The sequence below is a fragment of the Lichenostomus cassidix genome, chromosome 9, assembly GCF_008360975.1.
Source record: "Lichenostomus cassidix isolate B80296 chromosome 9, HeHo_3.0, whole genome shotgun sequence".
NCBI lineage: Eukaryota > Metazoa > Chordata > Aves > Passeriformes > Meliphagidae > Lichenostomus > Lichenostomus cassidix.
In genome coordinates this window covers 554,054-573,285 of record NC_139490.1, presented here as the reverse complement: position 1 = coordinate 573,285, position 19,232 = coordinate 554,054, and the positions used below count along the sequence as shown (strand labels likewise).

General features: G+C 47.7%; 1 protein-coding gene across 16 annotated transcripts in view; it reads right to left on the bottom strand.

Moving 5' to 3' along the window:
• Window positions 1-1,594: 1,594 nt before the first annotated feature.
• Window positions 1,595-19,232, bottom strand: part of MBNL1 (muscleblind like splicing regulator 1) — a 74,612-nt gene continuing 56,974 nt past the window's right edge. For 7 of the 16 annotated variants that reach the window (XM_085068867.1, XM_085068858.1, XM_085068856.1 and 4 more), the window contains 4 exons: window positions 16,445-16,702; window positions 15,474-15,527; window positions 14,492-14,645; window positions 12,427-12,697 (listed from right to left, as the gene is read on the bottom strand). In XM_085068867.1, coding sequence (XP_084924993.1) covers window positions 12,444-12,697; window positions 14,492-14,645; window positions 15,474-15,527; window positions 16,445-16,702 — 720 coding nt within the window. In that variant the 3' untranslated portion in view covers window positions 12,427-12,443. Of the gene's footprint in view, window positions 4,882-5,699; window positions 5,775-6,794; window positions 8,172-8,781; window positions 8,877-9,565; window positions 9,602-12,426; window positions 12,698-14,491; window positions 14,646-15,473; window positions 15,528-16,444; window positions 16,703-19,232 lie in introns of those variants that run through there. The other 9 variants (XR_014853971.1, XR_014853972.1, XM_085068860.1 and 6 more) reach the window with 9 other exon arrangements.

The following is a 19,232-nucleotide window of genomic DNA, read 5'->3' as shown; positions in this document are numbered from 1 at the left end:
CTGCCACCATTCCCTGCCCAGGGGTTACACAGAGGTGATTCAAATTCTTTCCCAGGTTCCTGTTCCTCCCTCCCTGAAGGCCCAGAATCCTCCCCCAGCTCAGAAAAGCCTCTCAGCTGCAGACAGGGAATCCCTTGGAACAAATTCTGCTAATTTGCTTAGCACAGCTGATCCAGCTGTCATTGCTGCTGCCGTGGTTGTCACTCTGCTGGCCCTAGCCGGCGAGGTGCCACATCCCAGAAGGATGTCACTCCCGAGAAGCGCCGCGGGCAGTGAGGTATCGCAGTGTCAGTGTCACAGTGTCACAGTGTCGCAGTGTCACAGTGTCACAGTGTCACAGCCCCAGCTCCCCGAGCCGCCGCGCCGCTTTGGCAGGAGCTCCTTCTCGTGGCTCTGCTCAGCATCCGAGCGGTGGATTCCTCATCTCTCTAGCGACAGCCTTGCGGGGACAGAGCTGCTGTTCGCACCCTCTGACCCGCCAGAGCCCGCAGAGCCGCAGGACAGAGCTGGCCGGAGGGTCAGCAGGGCTGGGATGGACCAGGGCAGCTACTGCAGCCACTGCAGCCACTGCAGCCACTGCAGCCACCCTTCAAGTTACAGAGAAAATGGAACTTGCCAATTCTGAACACTGCAGCAACACGTTGTTTATCCCTTGGCGGCTAAATGTGGGGCTAAATGAAATGCTGGTGTCACCCTGAGCATGGGGGCAAAGGAGTGCAGGGCAGTGGTGCTCAGCTGGCAGGAATGAGGTGTCCAGGGGTGCTGAGCTGGGAAAAAGTGTCAATAGACCTGACCGGGAAAGACCAGCTCGTGCCAGACGTCACAGAAGAGACCCGGAATCCCCCTGGAAAACAACTGCCCTGTGGTGTTTCCTTTAATCAGTTAAAGCTATGATGTTTCGATCAAAAATTCTGACGACCAGTGATTTGTGATAAAACCGATAGAGGAGCTGCAACACGTGGCAACAGGGCTCCCTCTAATGTCAGCCACTGCCTGGCTGCTCCCTGCTCCCCATCCTGCTGCCCCTTTCCCGCTTCTCCCTTTCCTGCTCCCTTTATTCTCTGTGCCCCGAGCTCCCTGCTTCCCCATTCTCTGCTCCCCCTTTCCCAGCATCTCCAGGTCTCTGCTCCCCATTCCATGCTCCCCTCATTCCCTTCACTCCAAATTCCTTGCACCTCCAGCTCCGTTCTCCAATTCCCTGATAATCTGGCTCCCTGTGCCCCCATTCCCTGTGCCCCAATTCCCTGCTCCCCCGTTCCCCACACCTCCCTGTGCTCCATTCCCTGCAGAGGGAGGGGTTGGGGTCCCAGTGTGCCCCTGAATCTCAGAAGTGTTGCCTCAGGAGGGTAATGACAGCTGGGGCTGATCCAGAGCATCCTGCTGCTTTGCATTCACCCTCTGGATTTAACAGGAATACCCCGAACAGGTGGTATTTTAACACACATCCTGTGGATGAACATGTGCTGGTGAAGAAAAGCCCCAGTACCAAATAAATTGTGGACAGTCCCACAAGTGCTCAGACACATTCAAGCCTACACAACTCACTGGAGCCACTTTTAACCCGGTAGAAGAAAGGATATTTAAGAAAGAGAACTTTTATTAGGGCAATTTCACTTTATTTTTTCCATACAGCAAGGTCAACTATAGCAGTAATAATAAAATAAGCATAAACCCAAATTGCAGCCCAGGACAGAGTACGTAACTGGAGCAACTACAAGCGAAAGTAAGTCTGTGGTTACGTAAGAGCAAACCCAAGCGCGTCTGTCCGTCCTTCCAGCAGATGAAGCAGGGGCTGCACAAGTGCCACTCGTTATTACTGATTGCTGTGAGCTCCCAGGCCAGCAGCCTGGCCCCACCGCCTCCTCCCAGCTTTGGCATGCAGGATGGCCACGTTCCTGGAACCTTTCCATGAAAACGGGAACACTTCCCAGTTGTTGTTCACCTGCTAAAAGAACAGGACCACTACAGCGAGAAAATAATCCCCTACCCTACAGCTACGGGTGCTGTTCCGTTTGCCTGTCCGTGGTTGAACTCTGTGAACGTCAGTATTTGTTTTGAAGAATCTTTTTTTGTGAACAAGAAACCACTGAAATTGTCAGAAACTGGTTTGAATAGCATATATCTTTAATATATTTTGATACTTTAAACATGCAGTAGATTTTGAATAATGTACGGAATATCTGAGCCATGATTCCCTGGATGGGCTGAAGTACCTGCTTTTTTTTTCTTTTTTTTTTTTTTTCTTTTTTTTTTTCTTAATGATTTTCAGGCAGATTTGACCCAGTGGAGCTTCTGTCAGTCATGAGATCTTGGAGGGATGGCAGATCTTTCCAGCTGAAAAAATCCTGGCAAACTACAAGCTGTCCACATAAAGCAAAGCAACTTTTTGGAAGGGGGATGGAGTGCTAACTCTGTGCCACTTTTGCAAGCAATTTTGTTCAGCCTGTCATTTTATTTAGCCTTAACAAAACTCCTTGTAATTATAGACATTTTTATTCAAAATAAGATCTTACTATTATACAGGTTTCTCTCTTTTTTGACTATATACAGAAGTGCAAAAAGTCAACCTTCGCTCTCGACGTCCCAACTGCAGCATAATCAACCCTCAAGAGTTTGCACACACACACTAGAATCCTTGTTACGTAAACTTTGAGTATTTGGATTATCAACAAAAAGTCCCTTGATCTATTGATTATGCAGCTTATTTATAACAAGGCCTGATATTCAGGGATTTCAAAAAATATTTAAACAATATTTTAACATTTGAAATGGATACAGTAGAAAATAAATTTTATTCTAATATCTAGGAACTAGATTTTTTTTTTCTCATAATAACTAATTACAAACAAAATAAATCATCAAAATATTACTCAATTGTCTGCCAGGATTGTTGCCATAGCAACAACTTAACTTCTTACTTAGCAATGATTATATAATTATAAGATATCCATATAAAAGATCTTTGTTCTTTTAATGAAAACTAGACAAGAACTAACAATGACTGACATTCTTACATTGTCATATTAGATCAGTAAAATAGAAATCATTTAGTTAACAATAATACGAATACTCATAAGACACTACATGTAGATTCCAAACTGAGTATGTTATGAAGAAAACTACTTTTTTTTTGTTTTTTGAAAAAGTCATCAGTAAACTCTAATAAAACAAAATTCTATAAACTGAAATGGTATCAACTGGTAATAGAAAATGAAAACGAGCTAATAAATGTAAGAAATAAAAACTACACTTTTAACAAGAAAAAATAAGTAAATTCTCTATGGTAAGTCACTACAATAACATGTGAAGTCACCTATACTTTCTTAACACGATTGAAATTACATTGGTATGGGTTTTAACCCGTAATGTAATAATCTAAGGCTTTAATAGATGTACAGTACAATCAGGAAAATCAACACATCATTCTTATCTATAAAGCATCTCTCTCAAGCATAAAAACTTGCAGTAAACTCGGAGTATGGCGAGTTCTAGAACCGAACCCGCGCCTCTCCCTCCCCTGCCCACCCGGGGCCTGGCCCCAGGCAGCCCCTGGCTGAACAGAGCAAAAATATCCTTTACTGGCTGCAACATCCAAACCACAAAAAGGAATTCCTTTGGATGAATCCATTCTTAAAACTTGAATGCACATCTATTTGTTTGTTTTTATTTTGTAAAGGCTTTCTAAGGCTATAAGCAGTTAATCTGAACAAATAAAATCACATATAAAACTCACCCGAGTATTAACGCACCCAATTTCTACGCTAATTAACGTCTCATTTGTCCTATTTTGGTTTGTCATGCATCTGCTGTCAGTGCTTCTGCGTCTTTGTTTAGAGTCGCCGCGGACGCGGGACTTGATGAATTAAAGTGAAACCCATCTCTGCAAAACATTTATAGTCCTTGTGACTCCCGACAGAGGCTATAAATAGAGCAAAAGAAGTTCCTCAAACATTTGTTACTGTGTCTCAGAAATGGCTTTTCCCTTTCGCAGCTCATGTTATACAGTAAATATGCATAAATATGATACAATGCCTTGGGAGAGTTTATAGATAATATTGTCCGTAAGGTTACGCACAGCTGGAGCATCTCTCTGGTGCTGCCCACTGGCTGTGAGGAGCAATTGGCCATTTCTGAGACAGCTTTGGTTTGAAACAGAACGGTGCCCTTTGACTGATCAGTACTCATCAAGTCAGTGAAAACGTGGTTCTGAAAATAACACTGTGGAAATAATACTCTGATGGATGTACAGTCTATGGCACTTCATGAGAATCCTTAACAACGTGGTACTTAAAGCCATTGATGTGCTTTAAAATATACACAGTTGTGGTTTTGCTTGGCACATTCATCTCTGTCAGATTCCTCTCTTCCCATTTCTTACAATCTATTACATTAAAAATATTACTCTTAAACAAAAATTACTGTGCATGCACGCTCTCATCTATAATGGCAATTTTAAATACAAGGTGCACCTTTGTTATTTGTAAACCTTGAAAGAAATAAACTTACTTTAAAAAATTATATCTTGGTCTACAGACGTACCAATACATAATAGATTTCTGGTTGCAGCATCGTCGGTCTTTCCGGGGTGACATCTGTGATTGTGGGGAGCAGACCCCGAATGCATCGAGCCCCGGGAAAGGCAGACCATGCTGCAGCTTTAGACAAGAAGATCACCTCAGCACAAATATCAATTCAATGTACAAAGTATATAGGCAACAGTGTGCAGTGGAGTCCCACGGTCTCGTTTCGTCTCGTTAACATGCAATGTGTGATGTCACTGCTGAGGGGTTCCCAGTGCTGCTGGACAGTATTTACATACACTATGGCTAATGAGCTCGGCCTCTTCCCACCCAAATCCGGCCTCTTCGCCTTGGATACCATCTGGGGAGGGAAGAGCACAAAGTGTTCTCGGCACAGCCAGGACTTGGCATCAGACCACAGAGCCCCAGCTTCACACGGCACAGGGAGCTGTGTCCCTGCAGGAACCCTCCAGCAGCATCCCATTCCATCCCATCCCATCCCATCCCATCCCATCCCATCCCATCCCATCCCATCCCATCCCAGCCATCCCCAGCAATCCACCTTCCCTCCATCACTACAGCAATAAACAACATTTATGCTCAGCTGAAAGGAGCAGCTGTGATTACAAACACACTGTGGCCAAAGGGTCAATCCTCAGCCTCAGAAATAATTCCATTATGGCCAAGGCATTCAATAAAAACATGTCAGAAATGGAGCACAGAAGAGAGGAAGATAACACAAATGAGGAGCTGTCCCAGGGATGGGATGGCTGTGGGGGATCTCACAACAACAGAATTACGAGTTTCCAAACCCAGGAAATATTTGGGTTCCCAATTTTGAGATTTAAAAGCCATTCTTTCTGAAGAGAACTTGATGGAATCATCTTCCCACCCTGATCTGCCCCTCAGCTCTGGTCAGTACTGGGGCCACCACAGACAGAACATAAACCTTGTGAATGCTGATTTTGCTGGGTGGGATCGTAAAAACTAACACATGGTGAGGCCACTGCTACCTGTGGGATCTCCCCTCAGGGAGGAATGGCCCCTCAGGGGGGTCACAGCCTTCACCCCTGTAGCTTACTGGTTTTCTTATGAAAAAAAAACATTCTGTCCCTTACAGCAACAAATTACACACATAAAGGTAAGAAAAAATACAGCAACAACTCCTTGGGAACTTACTGTTTGATGACCAAATGTCTACATCTGCGTAACATACTTGTGGCTAGTCAGATGTTCGGCAGATATTATGGGTATCTACAGGTAAAAAATGTAAACAATGAGTAACACGTGCAACGAGCCCACCCAGAGGCACAGCATTTGCTACAGTACATCAGCTTGGGAAAGGGAAGATCAGCTATGAGTTGGTGGATTTTATTATCTTAACTATAAGTTAAAGTCAACTGAAGTGCTACAGGAGCAACTTACAACTGGTAAACATTGGGTTAAGTACTACTGGACAAATATAAACAAGTATTATTGGTTGTTCAAGAAATAGGAGAAGTTAACATCTAAAAGTCATGCAGTGCAGTAATTGAAAAAAGCCCTTTTTGTTGGCCTACACAAAATTCTGTGCTTTCAGGGTCTCAGATGATGAAATCTATTGTGGCCTCGTTTCAGTGTGATTTTGTGAAGTGTTCACTGCTGTCACTGTCCTGGGTTTTGAATGCCAAACCTATGATATGCCCTGAGCTTGATTTTCAGGGCTGGTGAAAATCCCCAGTTGAGAAGAGCTCCTGCCCTTCCCATGGCAGCTGCAGCACTGCCTGGAGCAGCCAGCAAGCAAAGCCTCCCCAAGAAGGGAAACAATTCCCAAAATGTTTGGCTGCACAGACAGGACCCATCATGTGGCTCCCCTCAGGTGCCCATCCCCTCAGCATCCCGTTTAAAACACCAGGATTGCACTGGGAGCAGTGCCACTAACATGACACAGATGTGTCACTCTGTGGGTCATGCAGTCACCGCGGTGCTACAACGCCCAGGGGGAGCAGATGTGCCCAGGCACAGGGAATAGTGCTGGGGCCTAGGGCACAGAATGGATTTGCACAATCCCAAATGGCTGTGGCACTTGGAAAGACCCTTTTTCCTGATGGGGCAGCAAGGCTGGCCTGTGAATCTGCCCAGTAAAGAGAATGGGGGTTTCTTCTCAGCTAACTCACTGGCAGCTCCTGCTGTTGTTTCTCCCCCCATGTTCCCTGTCCTCCCCTGGCAGCTCACACATCACAGCATCGCCAACTGCACAGAAATGGGCTTGGAGCAGAATGAAGCTTCTCATACCATGTTTTCCTACTGCTGCAGGACAGGCTGTGGCACCCGACGGGAGCAGCATCAGGGACAGTGCTGTCGGAGCAGACCAAGGACCCGCAACACCAGTGCAGGAAGATGAAGGGCCAGATCTTTAGCCTTTGGCATGCAGGCACATGGCATTGGGTGGCATGAAATACCTTCAGCATTGCTCACATGGTATATACATATATGGCTATATATGTATATATGGAGGTTTGGCTGCAGAACTGCACTAAGGGTGTTATGAGGCTCTGGGGAGGAAAGGCATGAAATGACCAGATCCTACAGCAGAAAGCTGTCCCTGTGACCTATCTGGGAAGTGCATGGTTACTAACAGAGAGATGATTTAAAAATAATGACTTTTTCTGTGGCTTGTCTCGTTCTCACAACCCTCAGGACATGTACAGGATAGAGAGACACGCTGAAAGTAACTGGTGCAATAAACTGCAGGATTAAGAGACTTTGGGCATACAGGAGGTTGCTTGCTGAGGTGGCACATAGGCAGAGGTAGCCCCACCTATGAACCAGCTTTTCAAAACACCAATTCCTAGGCTAAGTTTAAAGCCCTGAGCAACCTGTTCATTCAGCAAATATTTCTCAATAGCAGAATGTGCTACCTGCTGAGCAGACTAACCTGTGCTGGTTTTGGAATTTTACAATATCCAGGTCCCTTTGGAGGCTCAGGGTATGCACACCTAGGTGCCATTTGGGAATCGTATTTTTGGGAGATGAGGAAGCAGACAGGTTAACGAGGGATGTACAGCTGGGGCAGCACAAAATGGTAGTGCTCCACAGGTAAAGGTGCAAAGGCTCAAAGCCAAAGGCCCTGGGGCTCCCTGAGGCCAGGGGAGCTGGCAGCATCCTCCCCTGGCACAGAGGGGCACAGAGGGCTCAGTGCCCGAGGAGTCACCTGTCCTGAGCCAGGAGCTGAGTGCCTCAGGTGACCCTGCTTTAACTCTGACATTTACCTCCTCAGCTTGTCCCACACACAGGAGCAAACCTGCACAGTGCTGAGCACAACCTGCAGCTCCCTTTTCTAAGGGGCACACGTGTGATTCCCACTGAGCTGGAAGCACGACCTGCATATCAGACCAGAACTGATGGCTTCATGACAAGGGCAACTAACTGCCCAGTAAATCTCAAAAAATAATTTGCTTTTAGAAGAGGAACAGAAGGCTCTTTAAAACATTTTTATTGTTGCACTTTCAGCCAGGTGTTGTACAGAAATCTGCCCTTCTGACAGCGTCCTGTGCTCAGGTGCAGCTCCAGCCACTCTGCTGGCCCTGGGACTCATCCTTACAGCATTGGTTCTGGCTTTCCTGGGAGGACTTCTAATCACTTACGTGGTAAAGCATTACTCTCATATTCCTGAAATACATCCAAACACGGCAGTGACTGGGGTGGCTTTTGAGAAATAAACACAGACTCTAATGGGCATTTTCTTAACTGAGCTCTGTCCAAAGCAATGGGCCATTCCAAGGAGAATCACAAGGCTGGAACAAAGGTTTCAAGGAAGTTTCTGTGTGGCCCATGCTCACAGGATTTTGTTTTGCTCTTGGAAGAGGAGAGTCAGAACATGTTTGGACTGCTAAACTCAGACTGTAAGAACCTACAACCCCTCTGCACAAAGACTCCTCTGGCTTTCCCTGAGTTCTGCACTGAAAGGAGCTGCTGGCTCCACAGAAACAAAAATAAATCGTGGGTTCATTTATTATCCCTTGCTCTTTGCGTCCCTGAGAGCAGAAATAAGCAGCATGGCCCATAAATGTTAAGACTGAGTCAGAAACTATTGTCAATTATTTTTAGCATCAGAAATGGAACTGCAGCACCTTTGGAGCATGGCTAAGGGCTGATTAAGCTGTGCTGCAGCTCTCTGAGAGAATGTGTAGGCCAACAAGAGGTCAGATCCAAACCCCCATGCTCATTAAAGCACCGATTTCGAGTTGTCTGTAAGGAACAAAGCTGTAAATTAGCAAACCTGGTTGGCTGTGGCTGTTGCAGCGAAGGGAACACTTGTGGCAGATGTTGTTGCTGCAGACACAGTGGCTGGCGTAGCACCGTGCACCATGGGAACTTTCGGAAGGAAAATCAAATAAGCAAACATACAGAAGAGTGTAGCAGTATGGGACCAGAGCGACACGTGGGAGGGTCATTGAGCATGGTTTACCACAGCAAAAAGCCCGAGACATCATTGCCAGCGCGTGACATGCAACCACAGTGCAAAGCAGGACAACATTCCGGGAGGAAGGGGAGGGAGATGAAAGAGAAAAAAAGGGGAAAATGCTTGTTACCATCAAATCAAGAAAATCGACACAAACAAGCTTAACCATTTCAATATGAAAATCAACAGGAGAGTTTTTTTTCAATGCCCTTATATTTACAAATTTTTGTCTTTTAAAAATTCAACCCAAATATTTACTGCAAACAGAAATTAATCTTGTAGAAGGACAGAATACAGCTACATGGCTATGGTAAGATACAGTCTTTAGTTAACACAAGATAGTTTCTAAACACTGGAACTCATAGTCCAGTCAAAATCCACCAAGGAACAATGTGCAATTAAAAACTGCTGTACAAAATTAACATCTACGTGTCCATGTCAATTAAATAAAACAATTGCATTTAATTGACAGGTGTTAGTGCAGGAGGCTCAGGGAGATGGACTGACACGAGGGCTGTACGTTAAATCTAGCAGTGGATTTTGAGGGTCTGTGAGCTGCACCACAGGTTTAAGATAATCAAGAAACAAAGCTGGCACCTACCAACACTTGTAGCGGGTGTCATGCACAATATTGAGCCTGCTCATCATGCATTGCAACAGGAAGGTGGATTTGGAAAGGGAAAAGAATTAAAACAACCCATCACACGTGTAATTAGAAATTTCATTTGAATAAAGAAGAAAAATTGTTATTATGGGCAGTGGCATGTAACTGTCAGCACAATCAAACCATACAATAGCACAGTGATCCATTAGAACAAGGCTTCGGGGACAGGGCAGCGGATGGAGGTGTGCTGGGACCATGCTGGCCCTGCAGCACAGCCAGGAAAACCTTCCTCAGCTTCAAATCAGAACTCCTGAAACCTTTCTGCCTTTTGACACAAGGCTTGTCATGGTGCTTTCCCTGCTCTTCTCAGATCAAAAGTGATACTTCAAACACACGCCTGCCTCGTGCCTGCAGTCCCCAGTGCAAGCCCAGCAGGACCAAGCCCTGCTGTCCCTGTCCCTGTCCCTGTCCCTGCTGGGGAAGTGCCATGCTGGACCCAGCTGGGCAGACGGATGGTGGGAGGTGATAAAAGGCTCCCCTCTCCTCTCCTCATGCTGTCCTGTCCTGTCCTGTCTACTTCTCTCCTGTCCTCTCCTCTCCAGGCCCCCTCAGCTGCTCTGGCACACTCATTCCTTGCAGAGCCATGATGACCTGAGCTGCTCCTGAGCCACATCCTGACTGCTCCTGTGTCCAGGGAATGTTCAGGGCACCCCCAGGTGATCCGGCAGGCAGGGCTCTGGTGGCATCCATATGAAGGGGCAGTGATCCCAAGTGTCCCCTGCTCTGGCCACTCAACATGTGGCTCAGTGTAGTGACAAAATGGTCACCGTGCCCTGTGCAGCTCACAGTGACACCTTGGAATACCTGTTCAGCCTTTCGTTCTACATTGTGGGATGCACTTTAAGCTGCTGGTGCCTGGGCTCACAGCCTCAGCTCCCTTCAGACTACACAACTGAAGAGTTCTGCCCTGCAGCCAGAGCCAGGAGCAGGAAGGTGTTTTTGGGATCATTCTGGCATTATTTTTAAGTCTCACCAAGTTGGCAATTCTCTTTACGTTACACAGCAAAATGCCTCCCACCAGACTTATCTCACAATTTCTGCTTCCAAGATGATAAACATTTACTGATCTCCCAGAATATCTATTTTTAATAAATTATTTACTTTAAAATTTAATAAATAACATTTATTAACACTGCTAATGATGACTGACACAGCTGAAACTGAAATAAACTCTGAAATCTGTGAATGAGATTGCAGTGCGAATGGAAATATATCTGGCTGCCAGAGGGAGCCAGGCAATGCTGCCTCTGTGACATGCCGTGACTGTAATGGGGACAGGAAATGGCTCCAGCCGGTGCCAAGCACTGGAGGGGATGCACAGCCTCAGGAGCATTTAACTATGAAGGGAAGAAGTCGGTCAGTTTAATTACTGCTGGGGCCAAGGTTACTCTCTGTCACTGCTTCATCTGTAAGGATACAAAGGCAAGGGCATGGTCATGTTTCCTAAGTACTCCTCTATTTCTGTGTCACGGAAGAGACTGAGAACATCTGCAAAGAAAGGCTAAAGAAAGGGCACCTCTCCTGACCCCCCCAGGCACAAATCATGGCTGAAGCCAATGGGGTCACCCGCAAGATTAAAAAGTGGAGCAGGATTTGGCTATGAAGTACAAACAGTAATCAAAAGTGCTTTCTCAGTCCCTCTTGTGGGCTCTCAGTGGAGTTGATGGGGTTTCAGAGAAGAACCTCTGAGCTGTGTCTCTGCAGAAGTGCCCTGTTCACACGGCTGGACACCCTCATTAGAGCTGCAACAGGACATCACTCCCTGCACAATTGTATCTACATGCTACATGAGTTGGTTATTTATAGTGACTCTGAAATATCCCTGTAAAGCTTTTCAATTAAAAGCTCCAAATTTCAGTCTGAGTTATCATCGTTACATTATGACCAGAGCACAAAGTTTTTGAAAGGGAATTGGAGCAAACAAACATGATACAGAAAGAAGAACACTTGCTGGGGTGGCATGACTCCCAAACAGAGACACTATGCTATATGACCCTCTTACCAGTAATAAAAATAATTTTTGCTATGATCTTAATATTCATCTTGACTTCAGAAGCTTTGACTGACTAATGAGAACACATGAATAATGAATGTGCAGTTTCAATGTTCCCTGGCTGTTCGGCACAAGGCAGAATTTTAATTCGAGGATGTTCTGACTTAAATGACTGTAATTTCACAACCAGATTATTTCCACAGTGAAATAAAGCTATTTTTACAAATATTCAAGGTTTACTGTTGTTTTATTTTTTTTCCTCTTTTCTCCCTTGTATTATTCCCCTCAATTTCTTCTGCCCTATCTACTAAAGCTGAATTAAAAGCAACACTCCAGACAGCACAAGCACTCCTGTGGAGGTGAGCAGTGGTGTGTGACCTTTCCCTCCCCAGTGTTTTAGGGGAGAGCAGGGGTTTTGCACAGGCCCAGCAGCCCCAGGAAGGAAGGTGCTTTAGGATAGCCTCTGGGCACTGAGTCCCAGCCCAGGGACTGGCATGCTGGAGTGCAGTGTTCACTGCCAGGCATGGATGATCCCTAGATGTGCTTCACATCCCTGGCACACTGGCAGCCAGAACAATGTCTGACAACTCAAAAAGGTATCTGAGGTTTTCTGGAATATCAGTGGAAGAACACGAGGAGTGAATTGCCCTGCAGAGAGGAGGGTCCTGTGCAGATCCCCCGAAGGACCAGCCGTGGGCTCACCCACCCTGTGTAGGTTCTGCAGGTGTCCTGCCCTCCAGCCCTCCTGCATTTCATACCCTGCTTGGAGCAACTAGGACACAAATGAGCACTTACACCTTGGGTGTATGAACCTGCAAAATGTCACTTTAATTCAGATCCCACTGAGCTGACCTGCCCCTGCTCCGTGGCCGTGGAGCTGGGGGAACCTGTGCTCTGTGCTCTCCGTCGCTTCGTAGGGATAGATGGAGAAACTCTATTTCCAGGTGACTGTGCCCAAACAGGAACTGATGCCAGTTCATTTGAAGTGGGAAAAACTAAAAAGGGCGAGGTGGCAAAGACATTTTTCAAACTTTTTGAAAAGTACTGCATTACTGGAAAGCTCAAACTGCTGCTATCTGAAAAATATAAGAAGAGAATTTATAATAGCTCATGCTAAAAACTCCTTTACTTTTCTTTTACAATATATACTATACTTCAGTGGTTAGGAAAGGTCTAATGAAGCCTCAAGAACCACTGCCAGGCTCCTGGAGGTTTCAGTGTGTATCTGCTGGAGGAAGAGCTGAGGTAAGGTGTGTGGAAGAGCCGATGGGAAAGACCCCAGTCAGTGATGAGGTGCAAATGGCATACACAAGCCACAACCCCAGTGCCTGAGTTTGAAGGGCAAGTTCAAAGGTAGCTCCAGCACTTCCAGAAACCATCCAGCCCCTGGCTGCTTTCATAGAAGCTGCAAAATTGCTGTTTCCTGACTCCATTGGTTATGCTGTGCCAAAAGAGATCTGTGAATTGTTTAATATTCACAGGAAGGACTGTGAGTCTTTCTGGATGGGGCTCTGAGCAACCTGGTCTGTTGCAAGGTGTCCCTGCCCATAGCAGAGGGTTTGGAATGACATGGTCTTTAAGGTCCTTCCCAACACAAACCATTCTGTGGTTCCATGAGTCTATGATCATATATGCATTTTTATATGGATTTTAATATGTGGGCTAGAGATCTGACCTACAGCTTACTCAACCCATCTCACTATTGACTCCAGCAAGCTTTGCAACATTTACTGATACATTTCAGTGGCTGCAATGCACTTTTGAATCTAAATATGTTTTTAAAATGCATTACATCAAGAAACTGATTTTTGTGCCATTTAAAGTACACATGTTGGTTGTATGCCAGATCAAGACAGAATACTAAAGGGAACTGAACTCCTGGGAACATACTTGCCAAAAATGTTTAGGATAAAATGCTTTAATTTTTTGGGTAAAGACTGATTAGCTGTATTTCTTCTCCTTTCCAGTCTGCTTTATGAAGGGCTGACCTCACAGACTGTCTCCCATTTTTGAGTACAGATCTATCAGCCGGGCTCTGCACACCTCCTGGAATCATGGTGCTCCTTGAGTGTGGGTTCAGGTGTAACAAACTACCTCAGCCATGTAACTAAGGGCAGAAGCTCCTGGGACATCCTAGAGCTCATTTCTCCTGCAGTGCCATCAGCAGAACCAAAGCTTATATTCCAGAAGTCCCACTGCCTGTCCTCCGAAGGCTTTTCTGCTTGATACACAGTACAGGCATCAACTCTTCAGCAGTCACACGAGGACAGGTGTAGGGCTGATCACTCTTGGCTGAGAACAAGCACTTGGCTTTACTCAGTCCAAGACTGGACATCAGTGGTGGAGGCCCAAACCGTGACTTCTTGAGCAGGTTTGTGATTCTCCACCTGTGAGACTGCCTGTGCCTCCCGGGATCACTGCACCTTGTTAAAATCAACCCCTTCGTGTGTGTGACTCAGAGCCACCACTGCCAAGGCCAAGGGGTCTTACAGCAAAGAGAAACAAGCACAACAGCTTAGGGATGTGGAAGGAAGAGCAGTTAATCCAGGGAAAAGAGGAAGGAGAGAGGAGATTTCAAATTCTGATTTGGGGTGACAGAGCATGATGCTGATTTTATGTTAGACTGGAAAACACCCACCCAGCTTCCACAAGGAGCAGAGAGAAGCCAGCGTTGCCACAGCCAGCCCCTCCTCAGCCCATGGGCACTGGGCACTGCCATGCCATGGGCTGGAGGGGCTGCCTGTGCCTGGCACCAGTGGCCTCCAGCACACACCGCATCTGCCACCAGCAACAAACAGCTATTTCCTACTGTGCTTCTTCCACAACTCCCCCTTCTCCCTCCCCTGAAAAGGCGCCAGAGAAGCACTTACCTGGTGGGAGAAAGGCTGTATGCTGCTGTAACTGCATGTTGGCAAGAGCTTGCTGGTATTGGAAGATACCAGTGTTAAAGACTGCGGTGGCACCATTGGTTTTTTCAAGCGCAGGCCTCTTTGGTAAGGGGGGAAGTACAGCTTGAGGAATTCCCTGAATGGTGGATGGGTATAAAAATAAAGTCCAGTAACAAAAAGAAAAAAAAGGGGGTTGGGTAGAGAGGGGTTTGGAGGAGGATGGGAGGTAGGGAGGGAGGGGAGGGGGGTGAGGAAGGGAGCAGAAAAGGAGAGAGAAAAAAGAAAAAAGAAAAATCAGTAGAAGGCAAAATAACCGGGCAGCACCATGTTTCTCCATGAGCAAGCAAGCGGCATAGCAGACTGAACTACCAAATAAAGGCGAGGGAACAGCTTTCCAGGGAGCACTGTTTGCCTACCATCACAGCGGCACAGGGAGCGGCGGGACAGCCGCTGTGGGCACCGGCATCAGTACCGCTACGGGAAAGCTTCGGGGGGGCCAGGAGCGAGGCTATCGGGGAAGCAGCACTGCTAGCTCCATGAGGATCACACGTAGAAGCCATGTTAATAGTCACCGTCCGGAGGATGGCGGGGCCGTGGTGACACCCCAGTCCCCAGCGCTGCCCGGGCATGCAGAGCGCGCCGCATGCTGGCCCCGGCCGCCTCCGCGCCACCAAGCCATGCCAACGCCCCTGCGCCGGCACCCGGGAGGGACGCGAGGGGACAGGGACAGGGACAGGGACAGGGAGGGGACGGGAGGGGCCGGCGGGGCGCGGGGGCGGCGGGCACTGCGGGGAGGGTGCCAGCCCAGCCCAGCCCAGCCCAGCCCGGCCAGCCCGGCCGCCCGCACGCCCTGTGCCGGGGAGGCGGGCAGGGAAACCGGGATGTTCCGATTCTGCACATTAACCCCAAACTCGACTCTACGATACAGCTACATGCCAAGCTAAAAGGTGAAAGGTCATAGTACCAGGTCAAAGGTTGCCTCGAGGGGTCGCTTCAGTGATTTGACAGCCGACTGAGTCTTAATTAGCAGGCAGCGAGCACATGATGGCAATGGCCAGTGGGGTCAAGCGCATTAACATAAACAGCAAGCAGAGGTGCGTCATGGGGGCAGCAGTGCATTTGGGGAGGTGAGAAAAAACAAATAAAAACAAATCACCGGATGCCGTGTACAACGGTAACAAGACTAGGCATGCACGGGCCCGACGGGCAGGGCAGGGGGCGGCAGGGCTGCCCACGGCCGCGCGGAACCGGAACGGGGCTCCCCGCCGTGCCGGACCCGCCGGCAGCCCGCGGCCACCGCCTCGCCCCGCCGGCCCTGCCGCCCCCTGCGCTGCGCTTCCCACACCCACGGGCTCAGCACAAGGCAGGAGCCTCTGCCACCACAGCCCCCGGTGCTGCCCTCGCCTCGCCGGTAAACCAGGAAACCAGTGAACAGCTCCTCAGAGTGCCCACAGCTGCCTTCTACACCTACGGGCTGCACTAGCCCCGGGACAGCTGCCGCCAGCCCTCGGGGACACACAGTGGGGACAGCAGAAACACGGTCAGGTCCACTACAAACTACACCTCTACAAACACGGACTTACAGAAACTAAATACAGATTTATCTATCTGTGCGGCTGGATAGATACACATGTGCCCACGCACAGACATACAGCCAACCAGATACATGTGTAGCCCACACACACAGACACACACGTATGCACACACAGAGGTACACACAGGTACTCCGTACTTCAGCAGGCAAAATTAGTCAAACACCTCCATGGTCTGGAACTACTTCAGAGCAGATCTGGCACCACATGCTGAGAAAGCTCATTGCACCATATAGTGACCGGGGTCCCCAAGCACCTGCACACTCCTCATCAAGGACAAACACACATCCACCATCACCTCTCCTCAACGTACGTCTACATCCAGAAGTGTTTCCACACTCACCATGGCAGCTGCAGTCGCTGCTGCCTGGGCAGCTGCAGCTTGGTTAACCTGGTACTGGGCAGCCTTGATCTTGGCTTGCAGGTGTGCAGGAGGGTGAAAATATTTGCACTTTTCCCGGGAGCACCTCCCTTTGATGTAATCCATGCAGACAGTGACCGTGTTGTCGTTGGTGTCGATCATGGCGCTGTCGGCGGGGTGAGCAAACCGGCAGTCGTTCTCTCCCCTGTTGCAGTTCCCTCGCTGGTACTCTCGACATACCTGTGACCCCAGGGAAAAAAGTCACTTAGTTTTGGTGATGGCTGTTGCAGGCACAGCTCAGAGCTCCCTCAGTGCTCCTGAACAGATCTTGGGACAAGGACTCAGAGCAGCCAGGCACAACCCTGGACTGCTGGTCCTTTTAACTCGTGTGACCAGCAATGGTTTCTCAACCACTGCGAGGGTAACAACCAAGAACACTTCCAATTCTTGTTTATTTAAAAGCAAGCTTTGAAATGGGTTTATTTTTTGCCATGGTCATGCTGCAATATCTCATTCATCTCCTTGAATACAGACAGGCACAAAAACATGATGTGCTGTCTGGTCTTTCAGATCTGGAGAGCTTTTATTAGTTATTTATTAATAGCCTGTAATTAGTACCACAATTTTCAACTCAGTAGGTTAGGAAACATAAACAGAAGAGGCATGGGTCCATTTCCAGCCTGCTGCAAAATGCTGAGTTAGGGCTGCAATGTCACTGACTCACTGCTGTGGTCATTCCTGACTCTAGAACACATCTAATAGAAAATTATGGCATTCCAATGGAAACAGCCATTTTTGACAAAGTGTTAGCCAATTCCTTTCTCTCTTACTTCCCTGTCCTTCTAGCTTCTTTTCTAGTCCACTGAAGAACTACACTTTGTTCAAGATACTTCTTGCAAGGGAGGAGTGTGAGGAAAGCTGTGGAAAAGCCGCAAGCCATGACATGTCCATCCTGGGATGCAGATTCCTTACAGAAGTGGCTGAAAGCACTGGACACCCAACACCTGCATGCTGTCGGTATGAAACCCTGATGAAAGCAATCCCACTGGTAGTAGCAGTCACCGACCTCACTTTACCAAGGCTCACATGAATTCAGGAGACATGACGCTGCCCGACAGAGCAATGGTGTCTGCCTGCTTCCCTGAAAACCCCAGGTGTGCCTACTGAGAGATTTCAGCTTGGGAACAGCCTGGGTCTGTATACCAGAACGTGTGCTGACTTAATTCCTGCCAGTGTACATCACTCTTGAAAATAAATATTTAAAATTCTAAGCAGAACGAATCATACTCCAAGATTAGATGCTAACATCATTGTGGTTATTTTTCTCCAGGACAGTTCATTCCAAGGGAGAGTGAGTGGAGCCTTATAAAGGTCTGATCATGCCATAACAAATGGCAATGCCACAGCAGCAGCTCCCTGGAAGAGCAGGTAGACAGTGCTGGCTCCTCTGGGAGGTAATAGCCAGATCATGCAGAATCTCCAAAATCTGTTCTGCATTTCTGTAAGCTATAAAGCACATTCAAATGTTTTGCTGTTCATAAAAATGACAGGCTTGTTTAGTGTTTGGATACTAAATTTGGATACTCCAGATGAAATGACCACTGCACTGGAAAGCATTTGCAAATTATCTTCTCACCTGCATGTTTCACTGTTTAAACTGCATTTGCAGAAGGAAAATACAGGATTGCAAGAGTGTTACACTCGCATCTCCCTGTCATGCAAAAGAGTTTGGCTCAGCAGTGCACCACTTCTCTGAACAGCAATATCAAGAGAATGCAGCGACTGGAGGGCCAAATCCTGCAGCTGAAGTCCCAAATGTCAGCAGCTCCCTGTGCACTGTGGTCACACCTTGTGCCCAGCTGTGAGGGGCACATGAAGGGGTGCCTCTGCTTCCCTGGGTGCTTGGGGACAATGGGCATATCCTGCTTATGACCAGGATGCTTTTGAGCTCTCATGTCCCACCCTGAAGGGCCCATGGACACTGCAGGTCTGGAAGCACAATCAAACAGCAGATGATCTTGGCAGCACAATCCAAGGGATTCCCATCATTGGCATCCTCATCGTCGTACTCTCATTTCCAAATCCATTGTGATTTATTTATGAATTTACCTAATTGAGTTTTGATTTTAATCCACCTCTGGCAAGTGTCCATCATGAAACAGAGTCCTCAAGGGAAAAACATCCCTGGGTAATTCCAACCAGCCACCTGTGTGCCAGCTCAGAGCTCGGCACGGCTGTCTCCCCTGTAACCTGAGTGTGCTTTGGGGAACGCTTCCCTCAGGGAAAACATCTCTAAAAAGGGAAATGATGCGATCCCACAGGAGGGTGACCTGTGGTGATGTGAGCTCTCAGAATAGTGACAGTAGCAGCGGGAAACGCTGGCTGCCAGATGACTCTCCACACTCCTCCCAGCTCACCCCTTCTGTGCAGCAGTTTGTCAGTCAGGGATGCAGCTAAGGAAAAGGAATTAATTTCCCTTGTAAGGAGAGTTAATCCCTGTTCATGCAGATGCACAGGCAGAAAGAGAAGAGTTAAAAACACAGTGGGGCTGCATAAAGGAGAGATCCTTCTTGCTGCTCCACCGTGCTCCCTGAGCTCAGTGACCAGACCCACTGCTGGAAGGGAGTGCACCAGTGGCCATGCAGGGGACAGTGGCCTTGTGCCCTCACACCCCACCATGTCCAGCACACACCAGGGTGACAGCAGGGCAGCCTGGCTGCTCAGTCTCCCCCATCGCTGCCTTTTAACCACCAGACCAGACCAGACCAGA